The sequence below is a fragment of the Manis pentadactyla genome, chromosome 14 (assembly GCF_030020395.1).
Source record: "Manis pentadactyla isolate mManPen7 chromosome 14, mManPen7.hap1, whole genome shotgun sequence".
Taxonomy (NCBI): domain Eukaryota; kingdom Metazoa; phylum Chordata; class Mammalia; order Pholidota; family Manidae; genus Manis; species Manis pentadactyla.
In genome coordinates, this window is record NC_080032.1 from 84,557,565 (window position 1) to 84,585,202 (window position 27,638).

General features: G+C 40.8%; 1 protein-coding gene across 4 annotated transcripts; it reads left to right on the forward strand.

The window, feature by feature from the left end:
• The first annotated feature begins 410 nt into the window (after nt 1-410).
• Nucleotides 411-27,638, forward strand: RESF1 (retroelement silencing factor 1). Of its 4 annotated transcripts, none has more exons than XM_036889225.2 (6): nt 412-565; nt 1,696-1,783; nt 2,816-2,930; nt 18,208-23,264; nt 24,564-24,647; nt 26,882-27,638. In XM_036889225.2, the coding sequence occupies exons 4-6, from the start codon at nt 18,263-18,265 to the stop codon at nt 27,046-27,048; spliced, it is 5,253 nt and encodes a 1,750-aa protein (XP_036745120.2). In that variant the 5' UTR covers nt 412-565; nt 1,696-1,783; nt 2,816-2,930; nt 18,208-18,262; the 3' UTR covers nt 27,049-27,638. The 4 variants fall into 4 exon arrangements, with proteins under 4 accessions (XP_036745123.2, XP_036745125.2, XP_036745120.2 ...); XM_036889226.2 differs by lacking the exon at nt 412-565 and adding an exon at nt 617-1,223; XM_036889228.2 differs by lacking the exon at nt 24,564-24,647 and having other exon boundaries at nt 411-565.

Sequence of the window (27,638 nt, forward strand, 5' to 3'; positions counted from 1 at the left end):
GACCATGATGACCTTTCATGGTTGGAAAAGCAGGGGAACATTCCGAGAAGTAGATCATGCCCTAAAATACCTAATGACGCAGGCTTTATGATGATTTTGTGATGACTTTATGTAACCTATCCCTATATAATGCTTGAAGTGTCTGTCAATAAACGGCCAGCTTGGCATCTCTGCTAGTGTCTGTCCTCGCTCGCTCGCCAACGCCGTTCACCCTTCGGGGACCCCCGGACCCGCTGCAGCAGGACTCCGGCACCTTGACAAGCCCTGCCAGCGTCTGGCGGCAGTTACTAGCGGAGAACCATAGCTCCGGACGATTTCCCCGTAAGATTCGTGCTGTGCTCTGCAAACCTGGGCGCGACCCGCAGGGAGGCGAGGCTGGCGGCCCGCTCCGCTGGCGGCGCTAGGACCGCAGAGGCTCGGCGGCCGCGCGGGGCGGGGCCGGGCGCCGGGCGCCGGGCGTCGCGGCGCGACCAGCCCCCGCAGGCGGACCGAGTTCACTTAAACTCCGGAGCCGGGGCGGCCGGCGTGTCCTCCCGCCTGGCCGGGCTGGGCTCCGCGCCTGTCGGTAAGTGTGGGGCTGGGCGCCCCGGGCGCTCGCCCGCCCACTGGGGCCCTCGGCGGGGCCGGGGCGGCGGCAGCCGCGGGCGGGCCGGGCGGCGGCCGAGAGCTTTTGTTGTGCGGCGGGGCCGGGCCGCGGCTTTCCCGGGGTGCCCCGGGCCGCGCGGACGCCGAGCTGCCGAGGATGGCGCCGCCCTCCGCACGGCCGAGGGCGCGGGTGGCGGGCCCGGGGACGCGCTTGTCACTCTGGGAGGAGGCTGGCTCGGCGGCGGGGGTCATGGTAGCTCCTGTTTTTACTTACTTCCCGCCGCTGCCGTGGAAAAAACATTCTTTGTTTTGCCCCATTTCTCGAACGCTTCCTTCCCCCCACTCCCCCGCCGCGCCCAACCTCCCGAAGCGGATCTGGCGCCGCGGGTGTCCGCTCGGCCCGGGGCGGCTCGGCGCCGGGGATGGTGGCTTCCTCCGCGGCGGTCGGTGCCCCCAGCCTGTTTAAATGCACAAGTGCTTCCCGACCTGAGGGGCTCTCGAGGGACGCGGGGTCCCTAAGCTCATACATACCCTAGGGTCCTGCGTTCAGCACCAAGTGTTCGGGAATCATTTTAGTGGAAACAATTTATTTTTAATACCTCAAGTGCCTACCTTCACCTCAGAAGAGCAGGTGAAGGGTAAGCGCCTGGGGTGCATTTTAGTAGGGCGGGGCGCAGTGCTTGTTTGGGGGTGTGCCTGCTTCCAGGGTTCGCTGCAGATCATATTTAAGCTTTCTTCATTGGTCACATGCACGACTGTTAAGGGTTCAGTTACTTTTTTCCTGTACAGTCGGGTTGTTCTTTACGGTTCAGTAGAATTGCTAAGGTATTTTTGTTTTGAAATAACGGGGCAGTCAGTGGACCTGGAGGATTGCATAGGAATTCTAACTTAAAAATTAGACTCAGAGCTGGTTTTTGAGTCTTTTGGACTTTGTGCACTTAATAAGAACTCAGTATACTTTTAGTGCACCCTTAAAGGAACAGTTTTGCGCAGCGTGTCATCGAGTAAACAGCATATGCTTTTGTTGCAAATTGAAAGTAGGTTTCATACAAATAAAAACAAAAATTTTCTACTACTGTTGGTCATGAAATGCTTCTTGCTGTTCCTAAGACCAAGGGACTGAACGCTGGAGGACCCCTGACATGTTTGGAGGGAAATGGGAACATAACACAGTAACGGAAGAGTAACGTAGGTAAAGGTAAGTGTGTCATCTTTAACCTATTGTAACTTAACCTATTACGGAATAAAATTATTAATCAGCATTGGTTAAAAATTAAAGTGTAGGGCACAATGAAATGCATTTGGTGACAAAGCTCGAGGAGAACTAACTAATGTGGTTGGCGCAGCCTGGAGAATTAAGTTACTCATTTTTGGAAAACAAGGAAGAGGTTATTTATTGTAAGGTCACCGTGGTCCAAGTTGCTCCGGCAGAGATCTACTTACAGTTATATGTTCCGTTTCTTAATTGGGTTTTTAATTTTTATTTTATTTCTGGAACATGGGGTTGCGGGAACGCAGTGCAGTCCCAGATAGCCATAAAGGCAGAGTGATCATGTCCAGGGCCTGCATCCTTTAAACACCAAGTTGTGCTAGGAAACCTTCTGTTATGATTAAGATCATGGTCCCAGCAGTCAGACCTCTGAGCTTTAGATCTTGGCTCCACCATTTAATATCTACAACCTTGGAGAAATTAGTTAACCCCTTCTGCCTCAGTTTTCCCATCTGTAAAATGGGGATAATACTATTACCTACCTCATAGGGTTGTTGTAAGAAGTTACATGAGTTTCATACGTGTAGCACTTGGAGCAGCACCTGCATGTCGTGAGTTCTCAGTAAATTTTAGCTATTGTCATGTTAGAGGAAATAGTAGTTTATGGCCTATGATAATGAACACTGTCCTTCAGGAAATTCAGTTTGTTCATTTAAACTCTAAATTTAGCTTTGTGTTGATAAGAACCTACGTGAAGAACTGTTGCAGGTTCTGTTTTTGTAAGGAAGTAGTAGGCACAGTTGTTTTTACCTGCAGGTTTATGTGGTATCAAAAATATCTCTATTAAATTCTCCAGCCAGGGCACTGTCTGAAATGTACAGGAATTGCTCTTCCCCTTTTAGATTGCCAAGTCCTGGTCAGGATAGGATTGCAAATGTTCAGGGAATTGCTGTAACATACTGCTTAAAAAGGTATGTATGAAGTTAAATTTCAATATATATATATTTTTTATCTAAACAGGCCTTCTCCACATCTCCCCCGACCCCAAGGCTGTATCCTCTGTGTGAAACAGCAATGGAAAGCCTTCAACTTGAGATACAGAGGCAACAAATTCACCAGCTCTGTCTCTAGAAATGCAAGTTTAAATTTATATATATATGTATTTTTTGTAATAAGCCTTGTAAAGAAAGAGGTAATCTTGTGGACCTTGAAGAATTCTAAATACTTCGTTGGGAGGCAGCTCTGTGGTGTGTATATACTTGGTAACGTAAGTGTGCTTTTAAGTGGAAACGCAGTGCCAGAGGCTGGCCTGCTGAGGTACGTGTCTCAGGTGAGACTTGCTCAAAGTTATAATTATTGTGGAGTTTTAATGACAGGCACTAAGATTCTCCTGAGATGTATTAAATTACAAGACTTTGTAAATAAAACCTTTAACTTCGGTTAAAATTGCCAAGTATGTTAAATGATACTGTCTACTAGGTTTTAAGAAAGGGAAGCCATAAGCAAATTACTACTTCCTAAATCCCAAGAGAAATGATCGGATCACATAATTTAAAAAAGTTAATGCAGTCTGACCTTCAGGTATGGATGGATGTATTCAGGATGTTAAGCTGCAAGTCTGTAAAGACTTTGGAGGCGCCCGTCTTTGAGCTCATCTGTCTGCAGCATTGACTTCATTCCCTTGCACACTTTCCGTTATTAGGTGGTCCCAGCATCTCCTGGTCGGTATTTCAATCCGCTTCAGCTTGGACAGAGCATGCATTTTGTCTGAGGTTGCTCTACCAAAAGTGTTTTTGTTTCATTTGCTCTCACTGGGCCATGTGCCCCTATCTGTGCTAATAATGGGGAAACGCTAAGTTTGTTATTATAAGTACAGTTTAGAGATCTGATTTATATGCCATAGTCGTATAATTCATCCATTTACAGTGTACAGCAGTGTTAGGTATATTCACATAGCATGCAACCATTACCACAACCAATTTTAGAAATTTTCTTGATCCCAAAAGTAATCTCAGTACTCAAAACAATCACTCACCATTCTGCCCCATTGCACACATTCCCAGGCATCCAGTAATCTAGATTCTATGTCTACTGTTGTGTATTCTGAACATTTCTTCCAGGTGAAATCGTAATATGTGGTCTTTTGTGACTCTGCCTCACCTAGCGTAATGTTTTCAATGTACATTATTGAAGCATATATGTACTTCATTCCTTTTTGTCAAGCAATAGTCTGTGGTATGGATATGCCATGTTTTGTTTACCCTTTCATCAGTTAACAGACTTTTTGGCTACTGTGAGTAATGCTGCTGTGAGCATTCACGCACAAGTGTTGGCACAAATCAGTTCTCTTGGGTATATACTCAGGAGTGATATTGCTCCCTCATATCACTACTGTATTTGGCCTTTCGGGAAACAGAGGAGTTCTTCAAAGTAGGTGAACAGCCATTTATATTCTCAATAGCAGTGCCTAAGGCATGTTTACAATCATACCAACAGTTGTCTTCTTGTGAAGTGATCTCATTGTGGCCTTGATTGTGTCCCCCTGATGGTTAATGATATTGAGCATCTTTTCAACTGTATTGGCTATTTGTATATTTTGGGGGAAAGTATCTATTTGAGATCCTTATTACTTTGAATTGTCTATATTGTCGAGTTGTAGGGGTTCTTTATATATTCTGGTTTCTTTTTCCTTACTAGTTCACCTTAAATAATGGGGGTTTGTTTTTGGATTCTGTTCCATTGGTCAGTGTCTATCTTGTGTATGTTTTGTAAGTTGAAATTAGGAAGTGTAAGCCATCCAACTTTATTTTTTCAAAATGAATTTTAGGATCAGGTGTTTTAAGTTCTGCAAAGAAGACAAGGGATTTTGAAAAAAGATTGCATTGAATCTGTAGATCAGTTTTAGTATTGCCGCCTTAACAGTATTAGGCCTTCCGTCAACTTGAGATAGAGAGGCAACAATTCACCAACTGTCTCTAGAAATGCAAGTTAAAATTTACAAATCATTTTTGTAGTGTTTTTACATTTACTTAGTTTGTTTTTATATTTACTTAAGTCTTTAATCTCTTTTAGCAATATTTTGTAATCTTCAGAAGTTATACTCTTATAGTCACTTCTGTTAAAGTGTATTCTAAAGCATTTCATTCTTTTGATGCTACTGTAAGTGGAATTACTTTCTTTTCTAGATTAAATCTATAGAAATAATTTGGATTTTGTGTATTGAACTAGGCAACCTAGACAAACTAGTTTATTTCTATTAGCTGTTTACTGGAGTCCTTATAAATATATATGAATATAAAATGTCATCAGCAAATATAGTTATACTTCGTCTCCCATCTGAATGTCCTCTGTTTCTTTCTTGCTGCCTAACTGCATGGCCAGGACAATGTTGAATAGGAGTGGGCCGAGCAGATAATCTTCCCTCATTCTCGATCTCCTGGAGGGAGTTAACACACACACACACGCACACGCACACGCACACGCACACACACACACACACACACACACACACACACTTTTTTTCTTTGTTAATGTTGAACCAATCTTTAATTTCAGGGGTAAGTTGCACTTAGTTGTGGCATATAATTATTTTTATATGCTGTTACATTAGTTTGTTGGTATATGGTTGAGGATTTGCATCTGTATTCATCACAGATTGGTCTGTAGTTTCATTGTGACTTCCAGTTTGGTGTTAGGGTGATTTGGCCTCAGAATTGAGTTGAGAAGTATTCTGTACTCTTGTATGTTCTGGAAGAGTTTGTAGAATTGGTTTTTATCTTTAAATTCTTGATAGGATTAACCAGAAAGTCATCTGCGCCTGACCATTTCTTTTTGGGTAGTTTTTTTGGTTACTAATTCAGTCTCCAGGTCTGGTTAGCTTTTGTTCATCTCTTGAGTCAGTTTTGGTCTGTGTGTCTTTAGGGAGTCTCTGGGGTTCTGTGTCCAGTCGTGTGTTGGGGCGCGGTTCCTCTTGCACCAACAACAAGAGTTCTCTGGTGGCACCAGCAGGATGTCCTGCAGCCCGACCGAGCTGACACTGTGCTCACAGGTGGCGCTAGATTCCACCAGGCTGCCCCACCTTCCTTCAGCTGCCAGTTGCAAGTCCAGGTTATCACCTGGGCTTCTGACCAAGTGACTGCACATTGGAGGTTCGCAGGACCCCCTCCCTGGGTTCTGTTAATTTGCTAGAGAGGCTCAGAACTCAGAGAAGCATTCTACTTACTCGATTATTGGTTTATTGCAAAGGACATAAATGTGACAGTCAGATGGAAGGGATGCATCAGGGAGGTTGGCAGGGCAGGGTGCGGAGCGCCTGCGCTCTCTGTGAGCACGCCACTCTCCCCACATTGCCATGTCTTCAACCTGGAAGCTCTCGAAACCTGTCTTTTGGGGGTTTTATGGAGGCTTCACTACAGGTTAAATCATTGGTGGTTGGCTCTTGGCTGCAGTTGATTCAGCCTCCAGTTCCTCACCCTTCCCAGGAGGGGTGGTGGGTGGGATGGGATGGACGGAAAGCTCCCAGTCTCTGATTGCTTGGTGGTGTCCCAACCAGCCCCGTCCTTTGGTCCAGAGTTGCTTCATTAACATACCAAAAGACCCGTATCACTCTCATCACTTAGAAAACCCAAGGGTTTTAGGAGGAGATCTGTGCCAGAAATGGGGACTAAACCTAAATATTTATTTATTCTTATCAATTTATAGCATCAGAGGGACTCATGTGCTTTTCATCCAAATGATCAGGTATATTGACATAGAGGCTCTAGTATTCTCTCCCTTTTTAAAAATGTAATGTTGACTGACAGTAAGATCTCCATTTCCTTCCTATTTTCATGGGTAATTTGAGTCTTTTGGTCAGTCTAGCTAAAGATTTATCAGTTCTGTTGATCTTTTCAAAGACTCAACTTGCAGTTTTGTTCCTTTATATTCTCGTGTCTAAACTTTATGACAGCAAAGAACGTAATACATGACTAACAGCAAAAAGCTAGACCTGGCCAACCAATGTCCACAGAGGTCACCTGCGTGCGTCCGGGTTCTCTGCGAGAGCTGCAGGGACATGTGGTCTCAGGAACCTTTTATATACATTAAAAATTCTTCAGGACCCCAAAGAATGTTTGTTTATGTAGGTTATTACATTGATACTTACTGCATTAGAAGCTAAAACTGAAAAATTAAAAAAAAATACTTTATTTAAAAAGTAACAGTAAATAACCCTTACATGTTCATAAGGCTTCTGAAAACAATAGGAAAACAGTGGCATGGGTTTGTATTTTTGAAAATCATTTTAATGTCTGGTGTATTAGAAAACATGTGGATTCTTCTGTCTGCTTCTACGTTCAGTTTTTTTGTTACGTGTTGTTTTAGTTGAAGTAGTCGAAGGGTGTTTATTGAATGATAGAAATTCACCTTGGGTAGGTCACTCCTTCGTTACGACCCTGAAGATACACTGCCACGGTTTCCATCAGTTTTCACATTTTCCTTCCACATGACCGTTGTACAAAGTGTTGTGGCTAGGGTGACTTAGAGTTTGGGGACTGTACAGTTCACAGCTGAATGATTGGTGTTCATTCCTTGTCAGCAAAGCGTCGTATAGCTTCACTGTTTTTGTTGGAGAAGGAAGACAATAGACCGGGCTCTGGGGGATGGGCAGAAACTATTGTGATTTACGCCAGCCTGTTGCCGCACCCTTAACATAACTGGTGGTTAGTGGGAGATCTTAATCTATGAGCCTTCTTGGGAGCGGATCCTTTGTTTGGCCAAGGCCTGAATACCTCATCCCTTTAGTCATGGTTTCCTGATAAAAGGAAAGCGTAACTCATTTGTATGTATTTTCTAGACTGGAAAACTGATGGCTGTTCGGTCACTCTTTCCTGACCCTGCTGACAAGAGCGTAGATGGTGTCCTTTAGTTCTCTTCTGGTACTTGAGGTCTCAGCCTTCCGTTTTATAAAATCTGGATCTTTACCGTGCCAACAGAGTGCCTCTGTTGAGGTTCTTGGAACCCTCTAAACAGACTCCGGGGCAACCAGAGCAGGTACTGGACTGTGGCCTGTAAGGGCACCACAGGCCCATAATAGCTCACAGGGAGTAACAGTTTCATCAGGTTTCTCGGCAGAGACATTCCAGCCGGTGTTTTGGGAACTGTTCAGTCGTACGCAAGGAGTTTGTCCGTCTCAAGAGACTCAGAACTGGCCCACTCTTAGTGTAGTAAGTGATAGTTAGATGCCTTAATAGAGTCTGTGCCTCCAACAAAATGCTGTTTGTCATGTGGCTCATGCTCCCTGGCCAACACTAATCGTGTGGACTTGAGGCAGTTGTCAGGATTTCTGGATGTGTGAGATCCCCTGCCCCTCTAATGGATCATGTTTCTTAGCGTGCATGCCTAGAGGGCTGTAAAATGACTTGCCATGTAGGACCCCAAGGAGGGAAAACTCACCTCTGTGTGCTCTGGGACCTTTAATTCCCACATTGCGGCTCAGTACAACCAAAAAGGTGGTCAGAAGTGTGTCTCTGACCTTTGCTCTGAAGATAGAGCCAACTAATGTAAACTTTCTAGCTGGAATAATAGTGGTCTGAACTTCTAGCCAGTCCTGGCGTACATGTGATTGCCAGCACCCCGTGGTGTACTTGGATAAATCAACCAGGACAAGGAGATCAATTTATTTCCCACTTACCCATTCTTCCAGGGAAGCCCTCTGGCCCTTACAGTGAAGCAAGATGGTCTCTGGGACACACTTAGCTGGCTTGGCTTCCTATGGGGGGCCTGGTTGAGGCCTGACCTCCACAAAAGGCCTGCCAGAGCCACAGTCCAGTCGCTCTTGCCCAGTGTTACCCAAGAGAAAATAGTTAATTAGGGTATCTGTGCTTCTGAATGGGATTTGTAGCTGGATACATGAAAGAGGATAGAGGTGTGCCCTGAAGACCTTCCTTTTCTCATGGGCATCACAAGCGACCTTCACCTTCAGTCCGATGCGTACCTGGCAGGTCCTCCCCAGGCAGGAGCTAGTGGTTGTAAGGCAGCCCCGGTGAGGGGAAGTTGGGAGGGGCTGGGTCAGGGCTTCACAGTGAACAAGGGGCCACATCCTGGACATGCGGAGAATTCGGCTTGATAAACAAGGGGGGTCTTTCTAGCAACAAGCCCCTGCCAGTCCTGTAAACTCCTCCTCTCTGGCTTACAAACCCTAGGTAAAGCAGGCTTGGCTTCCTATGGGGGGCCTGCTTGAGGCCCCAGCAGCACCCACTCTTGGAGCCCCTCCTGGCCCGTGGGAGTTTTTCTTCTTCCTCTTCCCCCTCATGAAAACCTTTGCTGGTCGCTCCGACCCCTTGCCCCTCTGGCTCCATTCTTGGTTGCCTCCAATACTCCTTTCTGGGAAAAATACCATCTGCGCCGGCGACGCTCCCACAACAAAGGTTGGTGAGAAGCTTTGTGAGAGAGAATCACCAGGCTGTCTTCCTCTGCCGCCCAGGTGTCCTGGGAGCCCGGGACTCCACCACCTCCCTCCCTTGGGGTGTAGCTGCAGGCTGTGGTTGAGAGTTGGCCCCTCAGCGTGTGTTCACATCCTGGGTCACCCTAAGGGACTAGGGACCCTGATGGTGGTTTCGCTGTTTGAGGAAGAAACTGAATATGAATCCACCAGTTAGTCGGGTCTCCTTTCTCTCTGTGCCTCCGCTGACAGCGGCTTAGAGGGGCTTCCAGCCCTGCTGGCCACAGTGCCGCTGCTTAGGGGGATGCTGGGCGAGTTCATTTGTGTGGCAGTGAAGGGTAGTTACAGTGTTCAGCAGAATTCTTGACATAAAATAAGTTCTCAAATATTAGCTATTACTGTTCAGAGAGTTGTATTACAAATAATGCAAAATTTAGAAAGCCTAAGTCAAGGACTCATAGCCTATTTCTCCTATGACTAGGGATACAAGAAGGCAGAGCCAGGCTAGGTTGAGAAAGTGATTCTTTCAGAATTCCTGAAAAGTGGCTTCTATGCTGAAGTGTTGATGTTTGGTTTTGTGTATTTTATGGAAGTATATACAGCTTTTACTAAATGCAGGTTAGTTTTCCAGTGAAAAATACAGGTGCTCTCATTTTAAACCCATCAAATGGACAGTCTCCAAATTTTGGTTTGTGGAACATGTCAGAAGTAGAATTTACAAAGCTTTAAAAGAGAAAGTTAAAATTTAAAATACCAGAGTAGATTTATGTTTTTCTTCAGATACGAGAGAGAGATATATATACAATATCATATTATGTTATATATATGTTTATGTTGTTCATATATGTTTATGTTGTTTATATATGTTTCTTAGGTTATATTGTTGGTGCTGAAATGCTTACAGATGAAATTATGTGGTTTTATGGCTGACACAGATTTAAAGGGAGATTTGGGGGGACTTTTTCCCATCTAGAAGTTTAAATAGGGATTTCTCTTAACTTGGTGTTCAGCAGTGAAAGATGTTTATTCATTTTCCATTTATTGAAGCCTGCTAGGCATTGTTTAGATACACATCTTTTGAACTGCCTTGAAACAGGCCTTTTTTTATGCCTATCCTCTTGGCTATTAATAGCATCTTTCACTCTATAAGTTCGTTTCTTTGACAGATTAATGGTCACACTTCACCCTTGCATATAAAACAATTATTCATATGGCTCAATTTGTCCTATTTTTTTGCAGTTGAAACTGCTGCTCTTTAAAAAATTTTTTATATTGAGGTACATACTGTAAAATGCACAAATCTTAGCATCCACTTATGTAGCCCTGTTTGTCCTTTCATGTTTGTTTCTTCCTGTTTTGTGTAACCTCTTGCGGTCCTGGTGCCGCAGACCATATTGTGGGTCCATTTTCATAGAGCTCTCGCTGTCAGCTGCCCACGGCTGCGTATGTGCTTGTGCATTTCTGTTGAAGATAATGATGGGATTATCCTCAAAGATAGGGTTTTTAGGTTATTTTATTTTTTATTTTCAATCTTGTTTCTTCTTGGGCTTCTTTTTTTTTTAATTAAAAAAATTTTTAGGGGTGGATTAATGATTGTGCATTGAGTATTGACCCCCCTATACAGAAATTTATTGTGGTTAACAACTATTTGATCAATAAATATGAGAGATGCCCTCAAAAAAAAAAATGTTAGAATAAAATTGCTAGGTTAGATACTATTTAGAAAAAATTATCCAAAACTTTAGAAATAAGGCACTACATTCTTTTAATGTTATCAAAGAGTGAAGATCTATCCAAGGATTTTTTAAGGCAGGGTTCTGCAATCCTTCTCTGTAAAGGATAGAGAGTATAAATTCTTGATGTTGCAGGTCACATAGTCTGTCACAATCACTCAATCCTGTCGTTATACAAAAGCAGCCATAGACAATGCACAAGCTAATGAGTATGGCTGAATTTGGCCCACAGAGAATGGGATTTGCTCTGCAGGTTATAGGTTATCAAACTTGATCTAGAAAAATATACTCGGTTTGACTCACTTTTGGTTATCGATTAAAGGTCCCAGATTTAGTGAAAAAAAAAATTTTTTTTTAAATTTTGGTATCATTAATCTACAATTCCATGAGCAACATTATGTTTACTAGACTCCGCCCATCAAGTCCCCCCCACATACCCCATTAGAGTCACTGCCCTTCAGCATAGTAAGATGCTATAGAATCACTACTTGTCTTCTCTGTGTTGTGCAGCCCTCCCTGTGCACCCCCCACCCCCATGTTATGTCTGCTAATCGTAATGCCCCTTTTTTTCCCCCTTATCCCTCCCTTCCCACCCATCCTCCCCAGTCCCTTTCCCTTTGGTAACTGTTAGTCCATTCTTGGGTTCTGTGAGTCTGCTGCTGTTTTGTTCCTTCAGTTTTTTTTCTTTGTTTTTAGACTCCACAGATGAGTGAAATCATTTGATACTTGTCTTTTTCTGCCTGGCTTATTTCACTGAGCATAATGCCCTCTAGCTCCATCCATGTTGTTGCAAATGGTAGGATTTATTTTCTTCTTATGGCTGAATAATATTCCATTGTGTATATGTACCACATCTTTATCCATTCATCTCCTGATGGACACTTAGGTTGCTTCCATTTCTTGGCTATTGTAAATAGTGCTGTGGTCAATAAAGGGGTGCATATGTCTTTTTCAAACTGGGCTCCTGCATTCTTAGGGTAAATTCCTAGGAGAGGAATTCCTGGGTCAAATGGTATTTCTATTTTGAGCATTTTGAGGAACCTTCATACTGCTTTCCACAATGGTTGAACTAGTTTACATTCCCACCAGCAGTGTAGGAGGGTTCCCCTTTCTCCACAACCTCACCAACATTTGTTGTTTGCTTTTGGATGGTGGCGATCCTTACTGGTGTGAGGTGATATCTCATTGTGGTTTTAATTTGCATTTCTCTGATGATTAGCTATGTGGAGCATCTTTTCATGTATGTTGACCATCTGAATTTCTTCTTTGGAGAACTGTTCAGTTCCTCTGCCCATTTTTTAATTGGATTATTTGCTTTTTGTTAGGTTATTTTTTTCTTTGTAATTGTCTATAATAAGGCTGACTTATAAATAGTGAGTTGACAAGTTTTCAGTTACACTACATTCTTTACATTGTATGGATAAAGAATACTTTAAAATGAAAATTCACAGATGTTTTTCTTAACCATAGCGAGGTGTTATTTTATGTAAAAAATTCACACACACATAACATTTACAGTGTTCTGTTGCCATTCACTTTTGTTTTCACCAATTATCTCAGTTTTGCAGTTCACAATTTACTATTCACAACTTCCTGTACTTTGGATTTTTAGTGATTTGCTTTCTCTTCCCCACTTGCTCACAGGAAGTAATAACAACTTGTAAGATTTAAAGCCCAAAACTATCAAGCCTTAAAGATAGTCTTTGTCTATTTCCAGATGTAAGTTTTTGTTTCTATTTTTGTTTTTTAATTAAAAATTAAAGAGTGTTTTCATGGTCATGCACAGGAAATCTCTATGGATTCTTTATTTAAAACAGGAATATGTAAATTATGACTGAATTCCCCCAGTTGGGGCCTTGGCACTTTTATCAGTATCAACACACAAGAGATGCTCGCCTCCCAGTGGGAGCCACCACATCTTATCAGCATCAACATACTAGCCTTGTCTGTTAACCTACAAGCTCTGCAGTCAGATGAGTGGAGTTAGTAGGTGCAAAGTTTGTGCTGACTATGTAGGATCACTTTTTAGGGTGTGCTACTTTCCCTGTATGCAGCCGGTCACACAGCAAGGGACTTCCTGGGTTCAGGGCTTTGATGGCTTAATGGCTCCCCATAATGGGCGACATACTGATCCTTGCACCACATGATGGGAGTGCTGGGACTCAGGTCTGCAGTGACTGCCTGAGAGGAGAGAGAGCCGTGAGCCTGCGTGGCAGCCAGTGGATGATCGTTTCCTGACTCTGTTTTGTTTTTTTTGTTTTAAGTCCTACTGGATATGATTGTGGGTATGAATAATGTGTTCAGAACTTTATATCCTTGTTGATATTTCTGTCATTTTGCTTTGTTATTACTGAAAGTGGGAAATTGAAGTCTTAGATGCTTGATGAATTACCTGTTTCTCTCTTGTTCTTGCTGCTTGTATTTTCATGCTCTGTATGTACCTTCTTAATTTGTTAAATCTTGGTGGATTGACCATTTACTGTTATAACCCTCTTCAGAACTTTTTGGTTTAGTATATTGTGTCTGATAATTATTGTAGTCTCTCCACCTTTCTTGTGGCAGCTATTTGCATGATAACTTTTTCAATCACTTTTGTCTTTGTATCTAAAATGTGTCTTTTGAAGATAACATAGATGACTTTTTTTTAAAGCATTTTTTAGTGATAAATAGTAATTTCAAAGATTTAGACTGACAGTAGGACAAAGATGTCACTATTGGCATACCCCCTAAACCCCATTGCAGTCACCATAGTTGACTTTAAAAATCTAGTCTTACATTCTCTTTCTGGGTTGTTTGATCCATTGCCATTCAGTGTTACTTACACCTGCTATTTGTACTTTTTGTTTTCTTATGTCTTGTCATTTTGTTCCTCCTCTGCTGTTCTCTTTTGCACTAAGTGAGTATTTTCTGATGTTGCATTTAAGTATTTTCAGTGTTCTTTTTCACTGTAGATATGTTTACTTATCCTGTGGAAACACAAATTAAAATAAAACATTTTTATTTCTACCTTTACAGGTATTAAGCATTTATAATCTCATTTATTGTACTTGTGACTTTGTAAAGTAAGTTAAAAGACTACTACTGGTATGGGGATGGAGAGGGGAAGAATGTGGGGCCCAGTGAGGTTATTGTGTTTTTTGAGTATCCTGGAGTCTGTATGCACAACCTAATCCAGGAGAGAGAGGTTGATACTGAGAGTAAAGGGAAGAGCAGTAGGATTTTAAATGTGGAGATGTGGTAGGAAGGTCAGCTCTGTCTCTGTAATGCAGCTCACATTTACAAGGATGTGGTTCATATATTTGGTGATTGGAGAAGGATAGATGGTGCTGTTTTTTCCTCTCTGAAATATAAGTAGCTGAGTAGGGGGGGAGTGTGGTTTGGAGAGGCTGCAGACAAAGGAGCGAAAAGGTCTTAGAAAATGGGGAAGTAAATTTATGTTTGCAGCAACATGGGTGGACCTAGAGAATATTATGCTAAGTAAGTCAGACAGAAAAGGACAAATACCATATGATTCCACTAACATAGAATCTAAAAAAAGTAAACAGACATAAGCTCATAAATACAGAGACAAACTGGTGGTTGCTATGGGCAGGGAAGATGGGAGAAATAGGTGAAAGGAAGTAAAGAGGTACATATTTCCAATTATAAAACAACTCACGGGGATGAAAAGTACAGCTTAGGAACTAGATACAGTAATATTGTAATAACTGCATAGTGACAGATGGTAATTAAACTTATGATGGTGAGCTTTTGGTAATGTATATAATCATTTAATCACTGTTAAACACACCTGAAACATAATATTTTGTATCAGGTACACTTCAGTTAAAAAAATTACTTGCAGTGTAAATTGCATTAAATAAATAAAAAAGAATTGTTAGTCGAGTTGTGTTCGTGAAGTAAAATCTGCCTGCTGGCTTGTGTGATGTCCATCTCCCACCCTGCTCCTCGAATAAAACTGGCCATCTCTATGCAGAGAAGGAGGCTCTTAAAGTTTAGCTGTAGTTAAAATTTGAAAGGGGGTGGGTGGCAGTTTGGGGGCAAAAGAAGTTTTTTTCTAAGATTATAGATACACAGGCCGTGGAAATCCTGTCTCTGGTAATCTCCCTTGTAATATGTTCTCAAAAAGTCTTAAGAATATAGTATATCCAAAAGCAGAGATTCTGCAGTTTAAAAAGTCAGAAAACTAACTCCCTCCAATTTAGGTAGTTCAGGGACGATTTTGCCAGGCTTCAGTTTTTTTCTGGGCTGGCAAAGGAGAGAAGTGGAGGAAAAAATAACCCCAGAATGTTCATAAAGATACCTTTCTTCCTCCCTGTGGGCTCCGTATTAACTTGCTAAGTCCGCCCTAACAAAATAGCTACAGGCTGGGCGGCCCAAGCAGCAGATTCATTTCTCATGGTTCTAATGTCTGGAAGCTTCTGAGTCCTTGGCTCGCAGGCTGCGCCCCCACTGTGTGCGCGCTCGCGTCCTTCTCTCTGTGTGCGTGCGCCCGTGTCTCTCTCAGTAAGACACCAGGCCTACTGGATTAGGGCCCCATCTCCACGGAGAATCACACTGGGGATCAGGGCTTCAACATACAAATTGGGTGGGGTTGGCAGGGACCACATGGTTTAGTCCATGACAACCTCTCTCTTTCAGGTTCACATAAGAACAAGGGGGAATTTATTAGGCATCATTGAATCTTCAGTAGATGTTCTGCTTTTTACTTTGTTTCGTACTTCTACCCGGTCATTCACTTGTCTTATTAAAGAGCTTGCCTGAGAAGGCGTGTGAGGAATAGACAAGATACTTCTCTGTGGGACCTGTTCGTAGTCCAAAAGCAGGCATGCCTTGTTTTGCTTCTGCTAGTGGGAAAACTATGACCTGTAACCAAATAGAACTGAAGACCTTATGGTTTGTCATGGATTTCTACATAAACTCAGTGAAAAGTCAGTTTTACGTTTTCTTTCCCAATTCTTTTAAGATCTCTGGTATGATGATGAATGAAGACAGAGTCAATAGTGGTATCTTTGTCCTATTGTCAGTCTAAATTTTTGAAATAGTTATTTATCAAAATTGAAGGAATTGATGTTGATTTGATATGATTGCTCTCTAATGAATAGATGTTGTATTTTATCAGAAATTGCATATATTGAAATGATCATATAATTTTAAAAGTCATGGTGATAAAATCACAGATAAGTTTGAAATGACAAACCTTGAATTCCTAAAATAAACTCAATTTGGTTGTGATGTTACCTTTTTCATACATTGCCCATTTGGTTTTGGGTTTTTTGCGTTTAGGTTTCTGAGAGAATTTGGCTTCTTAATTTTCCGTCTTGGCTTTTGGTATGACAGCCTTGGTAAGCGAGGTCTGAAGTGACCCCCTTTTATCCCTTTAGAGGTTATATTGGATTATTTCTCCCATAAATGATGAGTAGAATACTCCTATAAAGCCATATGGACTTGGTGTTTTCTTTGTGAAAGACAATTTAATTATAGATGTAATTTGTTTAAAGAGACGGTGGTATTCCTGCTCTGTCAGTTCTGGTTTGGGGTGTTTTTTCAAGGACTTGCTCCATTCCACCTAAATTTTACATGTATTGGGATAAAAGTTACAATGAATATTTATCATTTTAATGTCTGTAGGGTCTAGTGATAAACTTTTTCCCAGTATTATGGGTTTTTTCCATGATGTCAGAAGCTTGTTCTTTGTTTTTTTTAAAGGACCACCTTGTGCCTTGCTATCATTCATTGTTCATTAATTTTATTTCATTATGTCTTCATTGCCTTCCTTGGGTTAACTTCATTACTGTCACTTGTGATAAATGTGGAGATTGTTTCCCAGTGTTCTTTTAAAATTGTATTTAATGCTATAAATTAGCTTCAAGTCTGATGTGAACATGGGGATGGGAGCCTGTTACACACTGAGTTGTGTCCTGTCCCGTGAACCCCCCACACCCTCCCCTGTACCAAGTTCATACATTGAAGCCCCTAACCACCAATGTGACTGTTTTTGGAGGTGGGACCTTTTAGGGAAGTAATTAAAGTTAAATGAGATCATATTGGTGGAACTCTGCTCCAGTAGGACTGGAGTCCTCATAAGTAGGGGAAGAGACCTCAGCTCATTCTCTGCAAGCATAGAGTGCACTCCTTTCTCAGTAATTATTTGGCAATTACCTAGTTGTTTTCCCTGTAATCTTATTAATTATGCTGTGAATTAATCTGAATTATTTTAATCCTTCAAAAATTGACATTTCTTTATAGCCCTAGCCATATGCTCAATACTGGTAAAATTCCATATGCACTTGAAAAGATTGTGTGTTTTGCAGTTACTTGGTGCACTATTAATATGCTTAAGTTAATTTTGTTTAATTTGGTTATTTTAATGGTCTTTTTTCTTGTCATTACTCTGTGTATGGATTTATCCATTTTTAGGTATGTCAATATAGTGTTGGTGGAAATAATTATTTCAACTTCTTTGGAAGGCAGTTTGTCACTGTTTATGAAAATAATTGTAATGTCCTTTGACACATTGATTTCACTTTTAGGGATTTGCAGAAACATTTAGCACAAATATGAAAACAAATAACAAGAATGCTTATTAATATCAGATAGTTTATAACTGCATAAACTTGAGAAAACCAAGTATCTTTCAATAAGAGGACTGGTTAAATGGTGATATATCCATAAAGTGGCATGTTAGGAAGAGTGAGGTACGTATGTATTGAAATGATAAGATCTGCTAGGTATTATAATGAGAACTACACAAAATGTAGACAGTTTGTTCAGTGGAATTCCATTTGGTTAAACAAAGTTGTTTATGTAGTAGAGTTTTTTAAATATATAGACATTTTCTGAAAGACAAGGTTTAAAACAATATATACTTCTAGAGAGTTTTTGGGAATGGACAGTAAGGACTTTTGACTGTTATGTTTGAACTTTTTTAAAAATAGTAAGCATGGGTTACTTAAAATATAAGAGCTAGTTTCATGAAAGTTGGAAACAATTTTTACTTAAACATAATAAAATATTATTGTGTACAATGAATTTGTTATACATCACAGAAATTTTATTGACATTTGTATTCTATTTTATTTATTGTTGTAATTTTCTTTGCTGTTCCTCTTTCCCAAATTAAAGATGAGTCTTCATCTAGGCTGAGGTTTCAGGAATTTTAATAGACATGGTCAACATTGGTATTAAGGTACATTCACTTTCTTGGAAGCTCTGTCTAGGAAGCAGTTTTTTTAATAAGTGATTTTTATTTCCTACAGATTCCTGACCTTCAGAACAACTGACTTTTAATACTGCTGCTAAATAAGATCAACAATGAATTGGAATGGAAAACCAGACAGTGTCACCTTACCGCCACAGTATCCTAAAAATCAGTCATGCTTTCTGGAGCAGACTTTCATAAACACGCTTAACCCGACATCTCAAAGTTCTTCAAACTATCTTGGAAGTAATCAAGAAGCATGCATGTTTCTTAGCAGTTCAAACCCAGTTTCACAGCCACTGCTCAACATCAGAAATTATAAAACTGCACAACAGATCCCCATTTCTGATATGCATAGTGGAACGATTATGGCCCCACAAACTTCAGCAGAAAGAAGAACATATGCAAATGTTAAAGGACCCAAACAACTGAATCATAATATGCAAATGAATTCAGGAGTTACACAAAATGTATGGCTAAACTCACCAATGATGAATTCTGTGCTTCCTCATACAGGGACAACTGTCTCTCAAACTGCTTTTGGAAATAATACATCCAATGTACATGGACTGCAGAATCAGTTTGTAACATCAGATTCGTATTCTATGAAACTACAAGTGGTCCCTTCTAACTCAGTAAGAGTTCCAGTAAGTTACCAAGGAAACACGAGACTTAACCCGACTTCATCAGAGCGCCAGGTTGATTGGACACAGCAGTATATGTCCAGTGGAGTGACATACCCAGATAATAGACGAGTTCCAAAGCAATACAGTTACTCATCACGAAGCGTGGTGCACGATCCTGCTCTTCAGAAACAAAAGCCTGTGCTGCCTACATCATTACAGGTTAAAACCTGTCCCCCTCCAGAATCTGGACTGAGTTTACAGTCAAAGCAGATCGAAACTGTGCAGTCATACCGGTACGGAGTTACTCACACTGACAAGAGACCTCCTCCTCCTCCTTACGACTGTAGATATGTGAGCCAGCCTTTGCAAAGTACTCAGCACATTGATAAACACTCTACTGTAGAAGTTCCTCAAAGTCAAGGAATGCCCTTACCTGAAATGAGGAAAGACTTTTGTAGAGGGTTTCAACAGCAGTGGCAGAACATTAATGAAGATGTTGGTGTAACTGGAAATGTCTGTAACTTGAAAATAAATTCCAATGTCAGTCCTCTTTTTAATGAACCCATTAGACCTTCTGTTGACAGTGTTCAGACTTTTGCTCAAAACAATCAAGAGAAAAGAGTGGATTCATGCAATCTAACTTCCAATCAGGTACTGGACACAAGTGTTGCAAAGGAAAAGTTGGTGAGGGATATTAAAACATTAGTAGAAATAAAAAGGAAGTTTTCGGAACTTGCAAGGAAAATAAAAATTAATAAAGATCTTCTGATGGCAGCGGGTTGTATTAAACCACGTAGCACCACTTACAGTGAATCTGCTCAAAAGTCTGAACTGTCTCTGAATCAGTCTGCCAAAATCCAGCCTGGACCACAGGTAACCCTAGTCACTCCAGAGACTGCAGTGGATAAACCTCCAACAGTAATGGAAAATGCAGAAGAAATAACTAGAACACAGAGTACTGTGAACTCCAACAATGAGGACCCTAATCGCAGAAATTCTAACCATGTCAATTCTGTTACACAAAATTCTGTCTGTCCAGAAAAGTTACCAGCGCCAAACCAGTTACATGACTTGAAAGTTATGACTTCTTCAAAGACATCATCTGTTGAGATTATCCAGGCAACATTAAGTAACACACAGTTTTCATCAGGAAGTTTTGTCAATGTTGAATTAAATGTGCCAGCAAACTTAGCAGCAGCTTCTGTTCCTCAGCCTACACCCTTTGAGGAATATAGTTCAAAATATCCAAATAAAAATAGGCTAATTCTTAGTTTACTTACACATGAGGGTCAAACTCAGAAGAAACTACTAAAAGATGCTAGCGAAACCATTCAGGTTTCTAAAACACATAATTTTGAGATAACTCCAAATACCCATATCACTGGTGACCAGCTAAGTTTGAACACCATGAAAACTCCAAGTACTTGTAATATAAATGCCAACATTTCAGACAGCTCTGTTTGCCTTGAGCATAAACCCTCAACAAACGAAATGTCTTCTAAAAGTAGCAATCACTGTTCCATGGAATTGCTAGCAACATGTCTTTCTCTGTGGAAAACGCAGCCTTCAGAACCTACAGAGGAAAAACAGTGTAATGAGTCAAAAGCAAACAGAGCAGCAGTTGGAATTTCAAAGCTTGTGGACATCTGTGATAAGAGTCCATTTTCAGTTGTGGGAAATTATCAGAATAAGATGGCAAATGGCTCACAAGAAACAAACTTGTCAGTGGTAGCGCAGAATTATGAGCCATCAGGTACAATTATGAAGGGAACAGAACTTCAGGTGGCTGTTGTGTCACCCTTAATTCTTTCAGATACCAAAACATCTGCCAGAGGAGCACCTGACACTTTACCTGAAACGATATATCCAGTCATTAAAGAAGGCAGTGTTTGTAGCTTACAAAATGCATTGTCAGAAAAGACAAGAGTTACTGCTGCTTTGAAAGTTAATGAGTCAGTACCAAGTATTACAAGCACCAAGATTTTCCCACTAATGCCAAAGGACAAACAAAATGAGTCACCTTATGGTAATTCAGAAGGTGCACCTAATAACAGGCAAGGAAAGCTTATCAAGTCAGAGCCAGATCCCAACTATCCTCTGAGTGATCAGCAAGACTCACATAAATCAAGGGACACCGATAGTGTAAGTGGTGGTATATTACAGATTGACAGTATTTGTTCTCTTGTTGAAGGTGATACATCTTATAATATCCAAATAGCAGAGATATTCAACTCTCCGTCTTTGAAAATGGTTGAACCACAGAAACCACTACCTAGTCATCAAGAGATAAGCAGTCAGCACCAAAAAGAGCAATTAGATAACATCACTGAAAACAAAGACTTTGGTTTCCAAAGAGATACTTGTGTCCAGAGCACAGATGTTTCACATAGAGTAACTGATCAGTCAGAGTCACTGCAGCTTCTAGAATCACACTTGAAATGTGATGAAGGGAGTGGTGGAATTACAGAGGACAGTTCCTTGGAGCACATTACTAAGAAAGAAAGCACAGCTAAAGGTCCATGTTCATCGGCTGCTAATCAGCAGGATAGTTACCCTCAGGAAATAGGTGCATCTTGCAATTACACTGCTCAAGATCTTGCAAGAAATGAGATTCTCAATGAGAAGACACCCATCTTATACCTACATGATCAGCTGTCAGAACTTCTAAAAGAGTTTCCCTATGGTATTGAGCCTGTGAACACGCATGAAGGTTCGGTGGCCCAACAAGAAAGCTCAAAAGGTCAGACTTGTGATAAAACCAGTTGTGACTCCAAGTCGGACTCAGCAGAGAAAATAAAAATTACAATATTAAGCTCAGAGCAAATGAAAGAGTTATTTCCTGAACAGGAGTATCAACCTTGCAAGGCAGACGAGTTAACAGAACCTCACGAAGAAAATCCAGTCACAGAAGGGAGTCAGTGTGACCCACAAATTCATATAAAAGGAGAAGGTCATGATTCTGTAATATTGGATTCAGAGAAAGATGATGTCCGTTGCTGTGCATTAGGGTGGCTCTCCATGGTTTATGAAGGAGTCCCCCAGTGCCAGTGTAATTCCATCAAGAGCATGACTTCAAAGGAAGAGAAAGGGAAAGATGAGCGCCCTCCTTTGGAGACCTCCAGTCGGAAACAAGGAAAGAAAACTTCTGATAAAGATATTCCTACTGGACTTAATAGTCCTCCAACTAAGAGTCTGGAGGTGCCTCTGACTTCAGACAGAAAAAAACGTCTTCCTGAAGCAGAGCAAGGCAAGGCTCTAAAAGATAGAGCGAAAACAAAACATAGTCATTCACTAAGGACAGAACAAGAATTATGTGGCCAGTTTTTATCTAAAGGTGATAATAAAAAGTTAGATTCCTTGCCAAGTCATAAACAAAAAGGGAAACTACAGTTTCATGAAGTAACTTTTCATTCAAGTAATAAAATGACAAAATTTTCTCAAGAGAGCCTGCAGAGGAAGCGCATAGCACACAACTCCCGGCCATTAAAGGCAAAGACAGGTTTTTTGACAAGTAAAAATAAAGATCTGCCTGTGAAGAGTGGTTCTTTGATGCAAGCAGTACCATCAGAAAAGAGAAAATTGAAAACAGGTGATTCCAAACAAAAAGTTTTGGAAAAAAGGAAGTTAGAGAAAGGGAGTGTATGTGATTCAGAAATAAAGAGGAAGAGATGTGATGGACGAGAACAGAGTAAAAATGCAGGAGGCAGTATATTTAAATTACGTAATTTTTTGTCAATTCCAAATGAAAGAGGCAGGCTTAAAGAAAAGACAGTATCAAATGTTAAGTCCTCAGGCTCTCAGGAAAGTTCAAATAAAAACAGAGTACTCACACCAAAGGAGTATTTACAAAGGCAGAAACACAAAGATACAATGGGTAGCAGAGCATCGAAGAAAAACTATCTGAAAAATGAAGCAAGTGATTCTCAGTTCATGAGGTGCAGTAATGAACTTCCTATTCGAATAGGGAGTTACGGGAAATCTAATGAGAGAGACAGCAGTGTGCAGACATCCAAGGAACCAATAAGTATTTGTACAAGCCATGGTAAAAACCCTAAAGTCCACCATTCTGAGGGGTCTGCTAAGAGTTTAATCATGAGGAATACTAAAGCAACAGATTTTGGAAAACAGCCTAATAAAATGAGGATTGAAAAAACCAAATCAGAAAAAAGTTTAAACAATGTAAATAATGTTGAATGCAGCCGAATATCAAAGGATCAAAGGAAACTGTATCTGAACAGAGTTGCATTTAAATGCACTGAACGTGAGAGCATCTGTCTCACAAAATTAGACTGTTCACCCAGGAAGCTCAATAAAGAGAGGAGACCGGAAAACAAACCTAATAGCCTCTTACCTGTGAGTAGTACGATAGAAAAACTAAGCCTGCTGGAGTTTAAGCTGTGTCCAGATGGAGTATTTAAGAACACAGTCCCTGCTGAGCAACGGAAGGATCTGCAGCCTTGTCCTCAGAAGGAGCCATCCTCTGTGCGAGGTCTAGTATGATCCCTTTGATGGTGTCTAGAACATTGTAAGGCACTGTAGGGCACCAAGTGGGTTAGCTCCCCATGGCTTCTGGGTAGCTAGGAAAAGACATGAATACAGTTTGCTATGCATAGTACTTTTCTCAGTAAATCCATGGTTCATTGGCCCATTTCTTTAAGGTCATCCTCCCCCTTACTGTTAAATTGTACTACGTTTATGCTAATGAGAAGAGGTATATAAAACTGGAAGGTTTGCCAAGTACAAAGGTTTCCTTTTGTACAAAGAAACCTAGAATTGTGAAAGAACGTTCTTCGTGCCAAGTTAGAAAAGTATCGGGTGTACGTTATTTCAAGAGGTTTGCTGTTGGTGATTCTACTTTGGGTTTGCAATTTCAAAGCCTTATGAATTTGGAATTTGGTCAACTATGAAAAGTATTAGTGAAACCTTTTTATACATAAATAGTTCAATTTAATGACCTCTTTGAAGCCGTTGGTGACAGTTATCACAGTTAAGGTGGTAGTGTCTACTCTGATCATGAAATGGGAGGACTGTGGGAAGCATTATTGTTTTAGTCACCAAACCTAGAATGGTAAATGTCTTAATTTTATTAATTAACAAAATTATTAATTCATTGGATAAAATAATGAAGTTAATTCATTGGGTGAACTAGAACTCTCAGTGTAGTGCAGGAAGGAAGGATAAGGTGAGAAGGTAGATGATTTAAGTGTTTGGCACCAGGAAACTTGTAGGTGTTGTGGATACCACATTATGTTGAGAAACATATGAAAACCAAAGGGTTTGAACAGAAATGTTAATTTCTCCTGTGCTGTTCTGATGGTATGTGTTGGGGTTCATAAAGTTATGGTGTGAGTTAAGTACTTTTTCTTAGGAGGTGAAAGGAATGATTAAATGGAGTACCAAAATTCAACTTGTAAAGTATTAGTGGTTTCTCTTATATTCTAGCGAAATCGGAGGCATGGGTGCAGCCGGGCAGCATTGCAAGTGGGTGGGGCGGCGTGAGCGACAGCCCGCATCTCCTGTGTCGTTAAGTAGCTTGGGGTGTGTCGGTGTTCAGCCAAAGTGGGAGAAACAAGTTACGCAGTGAAAGTGAACAAAAGCAACTCACCCTTCAATATTGAGATATTTAGGCATTTCAAATGGGTGAAAGCACTTTCCAGGCCCTTCTAGAGTGATATATTAATTTAATGCCTTCTAAAATCTGTTTTCGGTTTACATGATTTCACTTCATTGTAGTACTAAAAGAGATGGATAGCAATATCTAGAGATCTGAACATGAATATTTAAATAGTTGCAGGAATAAAAAGTACAAAAGAAGACTGGTTAAAATGTGTAACTGAGGAGAAAAGGATGCCAGAAGCCAACCAAGAAATAGGTAAAAATCATCTATTTAAATTTTTATTTTGTTGATGTGGCACCCGGGTATATATAAGCTGGGTTATATAGTTATTTAACGGGTTGTGAAGCTTGGTTTCTCTCCATATTCTTTGCTAAGTGAGTCTGTTTGCATGAATGAGTGGTAGGAAGCCATTCTCCTCTTCCTCACTGTGGAGAGGGAAGTAGTTACCTATTTACTTTTAATAAAATTCTCATCACAATGAGGTAATAGTTGGTATGCTTTCTCTGTGCAGGACTAGGCAGTAAATCTAGGTTTTGCAGATCATAGGGGCCTGTCTGTCTGTCTCTTAAAAACTGACATTGTAGTGAGAAAAGGGCCATAGGCTAATAAGTGAGTACAGGCTATATCCAGTTAAACTTCATTTACCACAACTGGCTAGGGGCTGGTCTAGGTTTGCAGCTCATACCTTCTGCCAACCCCTGGCAGGTTAACTCATTTAATTCTTAGGTCCAGGTAGACAGGAGTTCCTGTTTTTTTCAGGGAGAAGTTAGATCATTTGACTAGTGTTAACATGGCTAGTAACTGAGTGGGACTTGAACTGGGTCCCTTCCGTTTGGAGTTTACTAAGTTTGGAATTTGAGCCATTTTTGATGAGAGACTTGATGCTTTTAGTTAAAAAAACGCTTTTTTGTTGTTGCTGTGGCAGGAGTTACAAACCGGATCTGACTTCTTAGTAGAATGAATGCGGTTTGTGTTCAGGGTTTTGCATTGAGAGCTAGAAGCTGGGATTCAGGAGTTTTATCTTAGCTTTGGTTAAAGGAATATCCAAAGACAAGGGTTTTAGTCACTCGGAAATGGAGGAAAGCAGAATTTCACTGAGCAACAGAGAAAGAAGCACATTTTAAAAGTGTGGCCAAGTTTGAGAAGAGAACAAGTATCCACAAGCAGGCGTGTAGAAAGTGATGGTGCAGGTAAGCATCCAAAGAAAAAAGAACAGGAAAACAGCTAAAGGTGGAAGAAATCTGGAAGTAGGAAAAAACACAAAGTTTGGAACCCAGGAAGCCAAAAATGAGAAATGGAAACGGGCATAGAGATTGAAGCAAGAACGGCCCTTGGAAATAGAGAATGACGTGTCACCTCACAGAGGTGTGAGGCATGACTGAATCTGAAAATACTCAGGAGGCAGCTGTGTGCCTAGAGTGACAGGGGCTCAGAAATAAGCATGAGGATGAGCAACACGCAGTGAGCATGGACACCGGCACTCAGAAGCACAGACACAAACGAGCACAGTCCCCAAGCAGGGTTCGGAGGGCCCAGGGGCAGGGATGCACAGCTGTCCGCAGCCCGAGGCTCAGAGAGGGGGCGGAACCCACCAAGGGGAGGAGGCTGCAGAGCCCTAACCAGGGTGTCGTGAGAGAAAAACGACGCTCATGAATTCCCAGACAGGTATAAAGACACTGCAGACAGGTGCACATGTAAATTTGGTGGCAAAGGTTGATGAAAATGGAGCACATTGTGACACTTGGTCAGGGGTGTGACAAAAGAGGATGTAACCACCCAGAACAGCTTTGAGACCCACTACAGGCCTCAGCATAACTGTCCTCATGAAGGAAAGCTAATGGTAAAGAAGAAAATTGGAAGCATAAAGTAAACTTGACCCACCCAGGCAGAAGTAAAATAACGCTATTATCCAGAAAGGAATTGACCACAGCAAGAAAAAGTACAGGAGTTCTGAAGTAGTGGGAATGGCCACTGAGCTAATGAGGTAGTGAAGTAAGAAGAGCCACACCCATCAGAAACAGGATCACGAGGCGAGTGTAAAGCTGAGATGGCTAATGAAACAACACACAGACATGGCTGAGAATAATTAATGCATATCGCAAGACCAGAAGATTAAAACTTACCATTCATACATTTGGAGCTGGCTGGTGTTTCTTCTCTTTATGTTGCTAGCTTAGATAGCTGCTACGAATGTCACATTTTTTATAAGTGTGCAAGTGAGGAGAGATTTTATTGTACCAAGGGTAAAGGTAGAGCAGAAATCCCTGGCAGTGAAGGTTGGGATGAGAGAGCAGTCCTCAAAGACAGGAGGTATCCTGTGTTGTTTGATTTATATGTATAGGTAAAGAGCTCTCGTTTGTTAACCTTGTAACTCCTTGCCCCCTGATGTTTTAACCCAGAGAAGAATACATGTTTTCCTTGTCAGTTTAAGTTGATACTATATTGGTCACTAATACAAAGAATAACAAGTAAAACTTCTGTTTCCTTAGATGATAATGTTCTGGCTAATAAAAGACTCTCCAAGAGAAGCTTCAGTGCAGATGGATTTGAGACACTACAAAACCCAGTAAGAGATTCAAAAGCAATGTTTCAAACCTACAAAAAGATGTACATGGAGAAGAAAAGCAGAAGCCTCAGTAGCAGTCCTTCAACGTAATTTTGAGACTTTAATTCTTTTGATGGTTCTCTCATTGGCACCAGGAAGATTCTCTCCTTTTTTAAAGAATATTTGCTTTGGAAATAATGAATTGCCATGATAAAATTTCTCAGTTTGGTTACCACTTAGGTTATGTATATTATTGAAATTATGTGATGAAAAATGGCTTGAGAATCTTATGTGTTGGTAGCAGACATAAGAAATAGATGGTATTTGTCCGGCAAACCACAAGTATTGAATTTTTACATTACTGAATCAAGTTTACCATTATTTTAAAAGGAATTCTTACACAGATGTAACTTTGAGTGCTACCTGTCTACCCTGAGGCAGGACTGTTTGTTATTCAGTTAAGGATTTACTTTAGATGGGACTGTAAATATATTTTTGTTTCTAAAACTTACCTAGCAAAACTTATTTTTCAAAAATGCTCACTGTGAATGTCAAAAGTATATTCCTAAGTATTTTATACCCAATTGTCAACATTTTGTCAAAAGTCTTGTTTTGTACTTGTTAAACTGAACATAATTTTTGTATGATGTTTAAACATTACTTTTCATACTTGAAATAAACATTTATTTTTTAAAAAAATA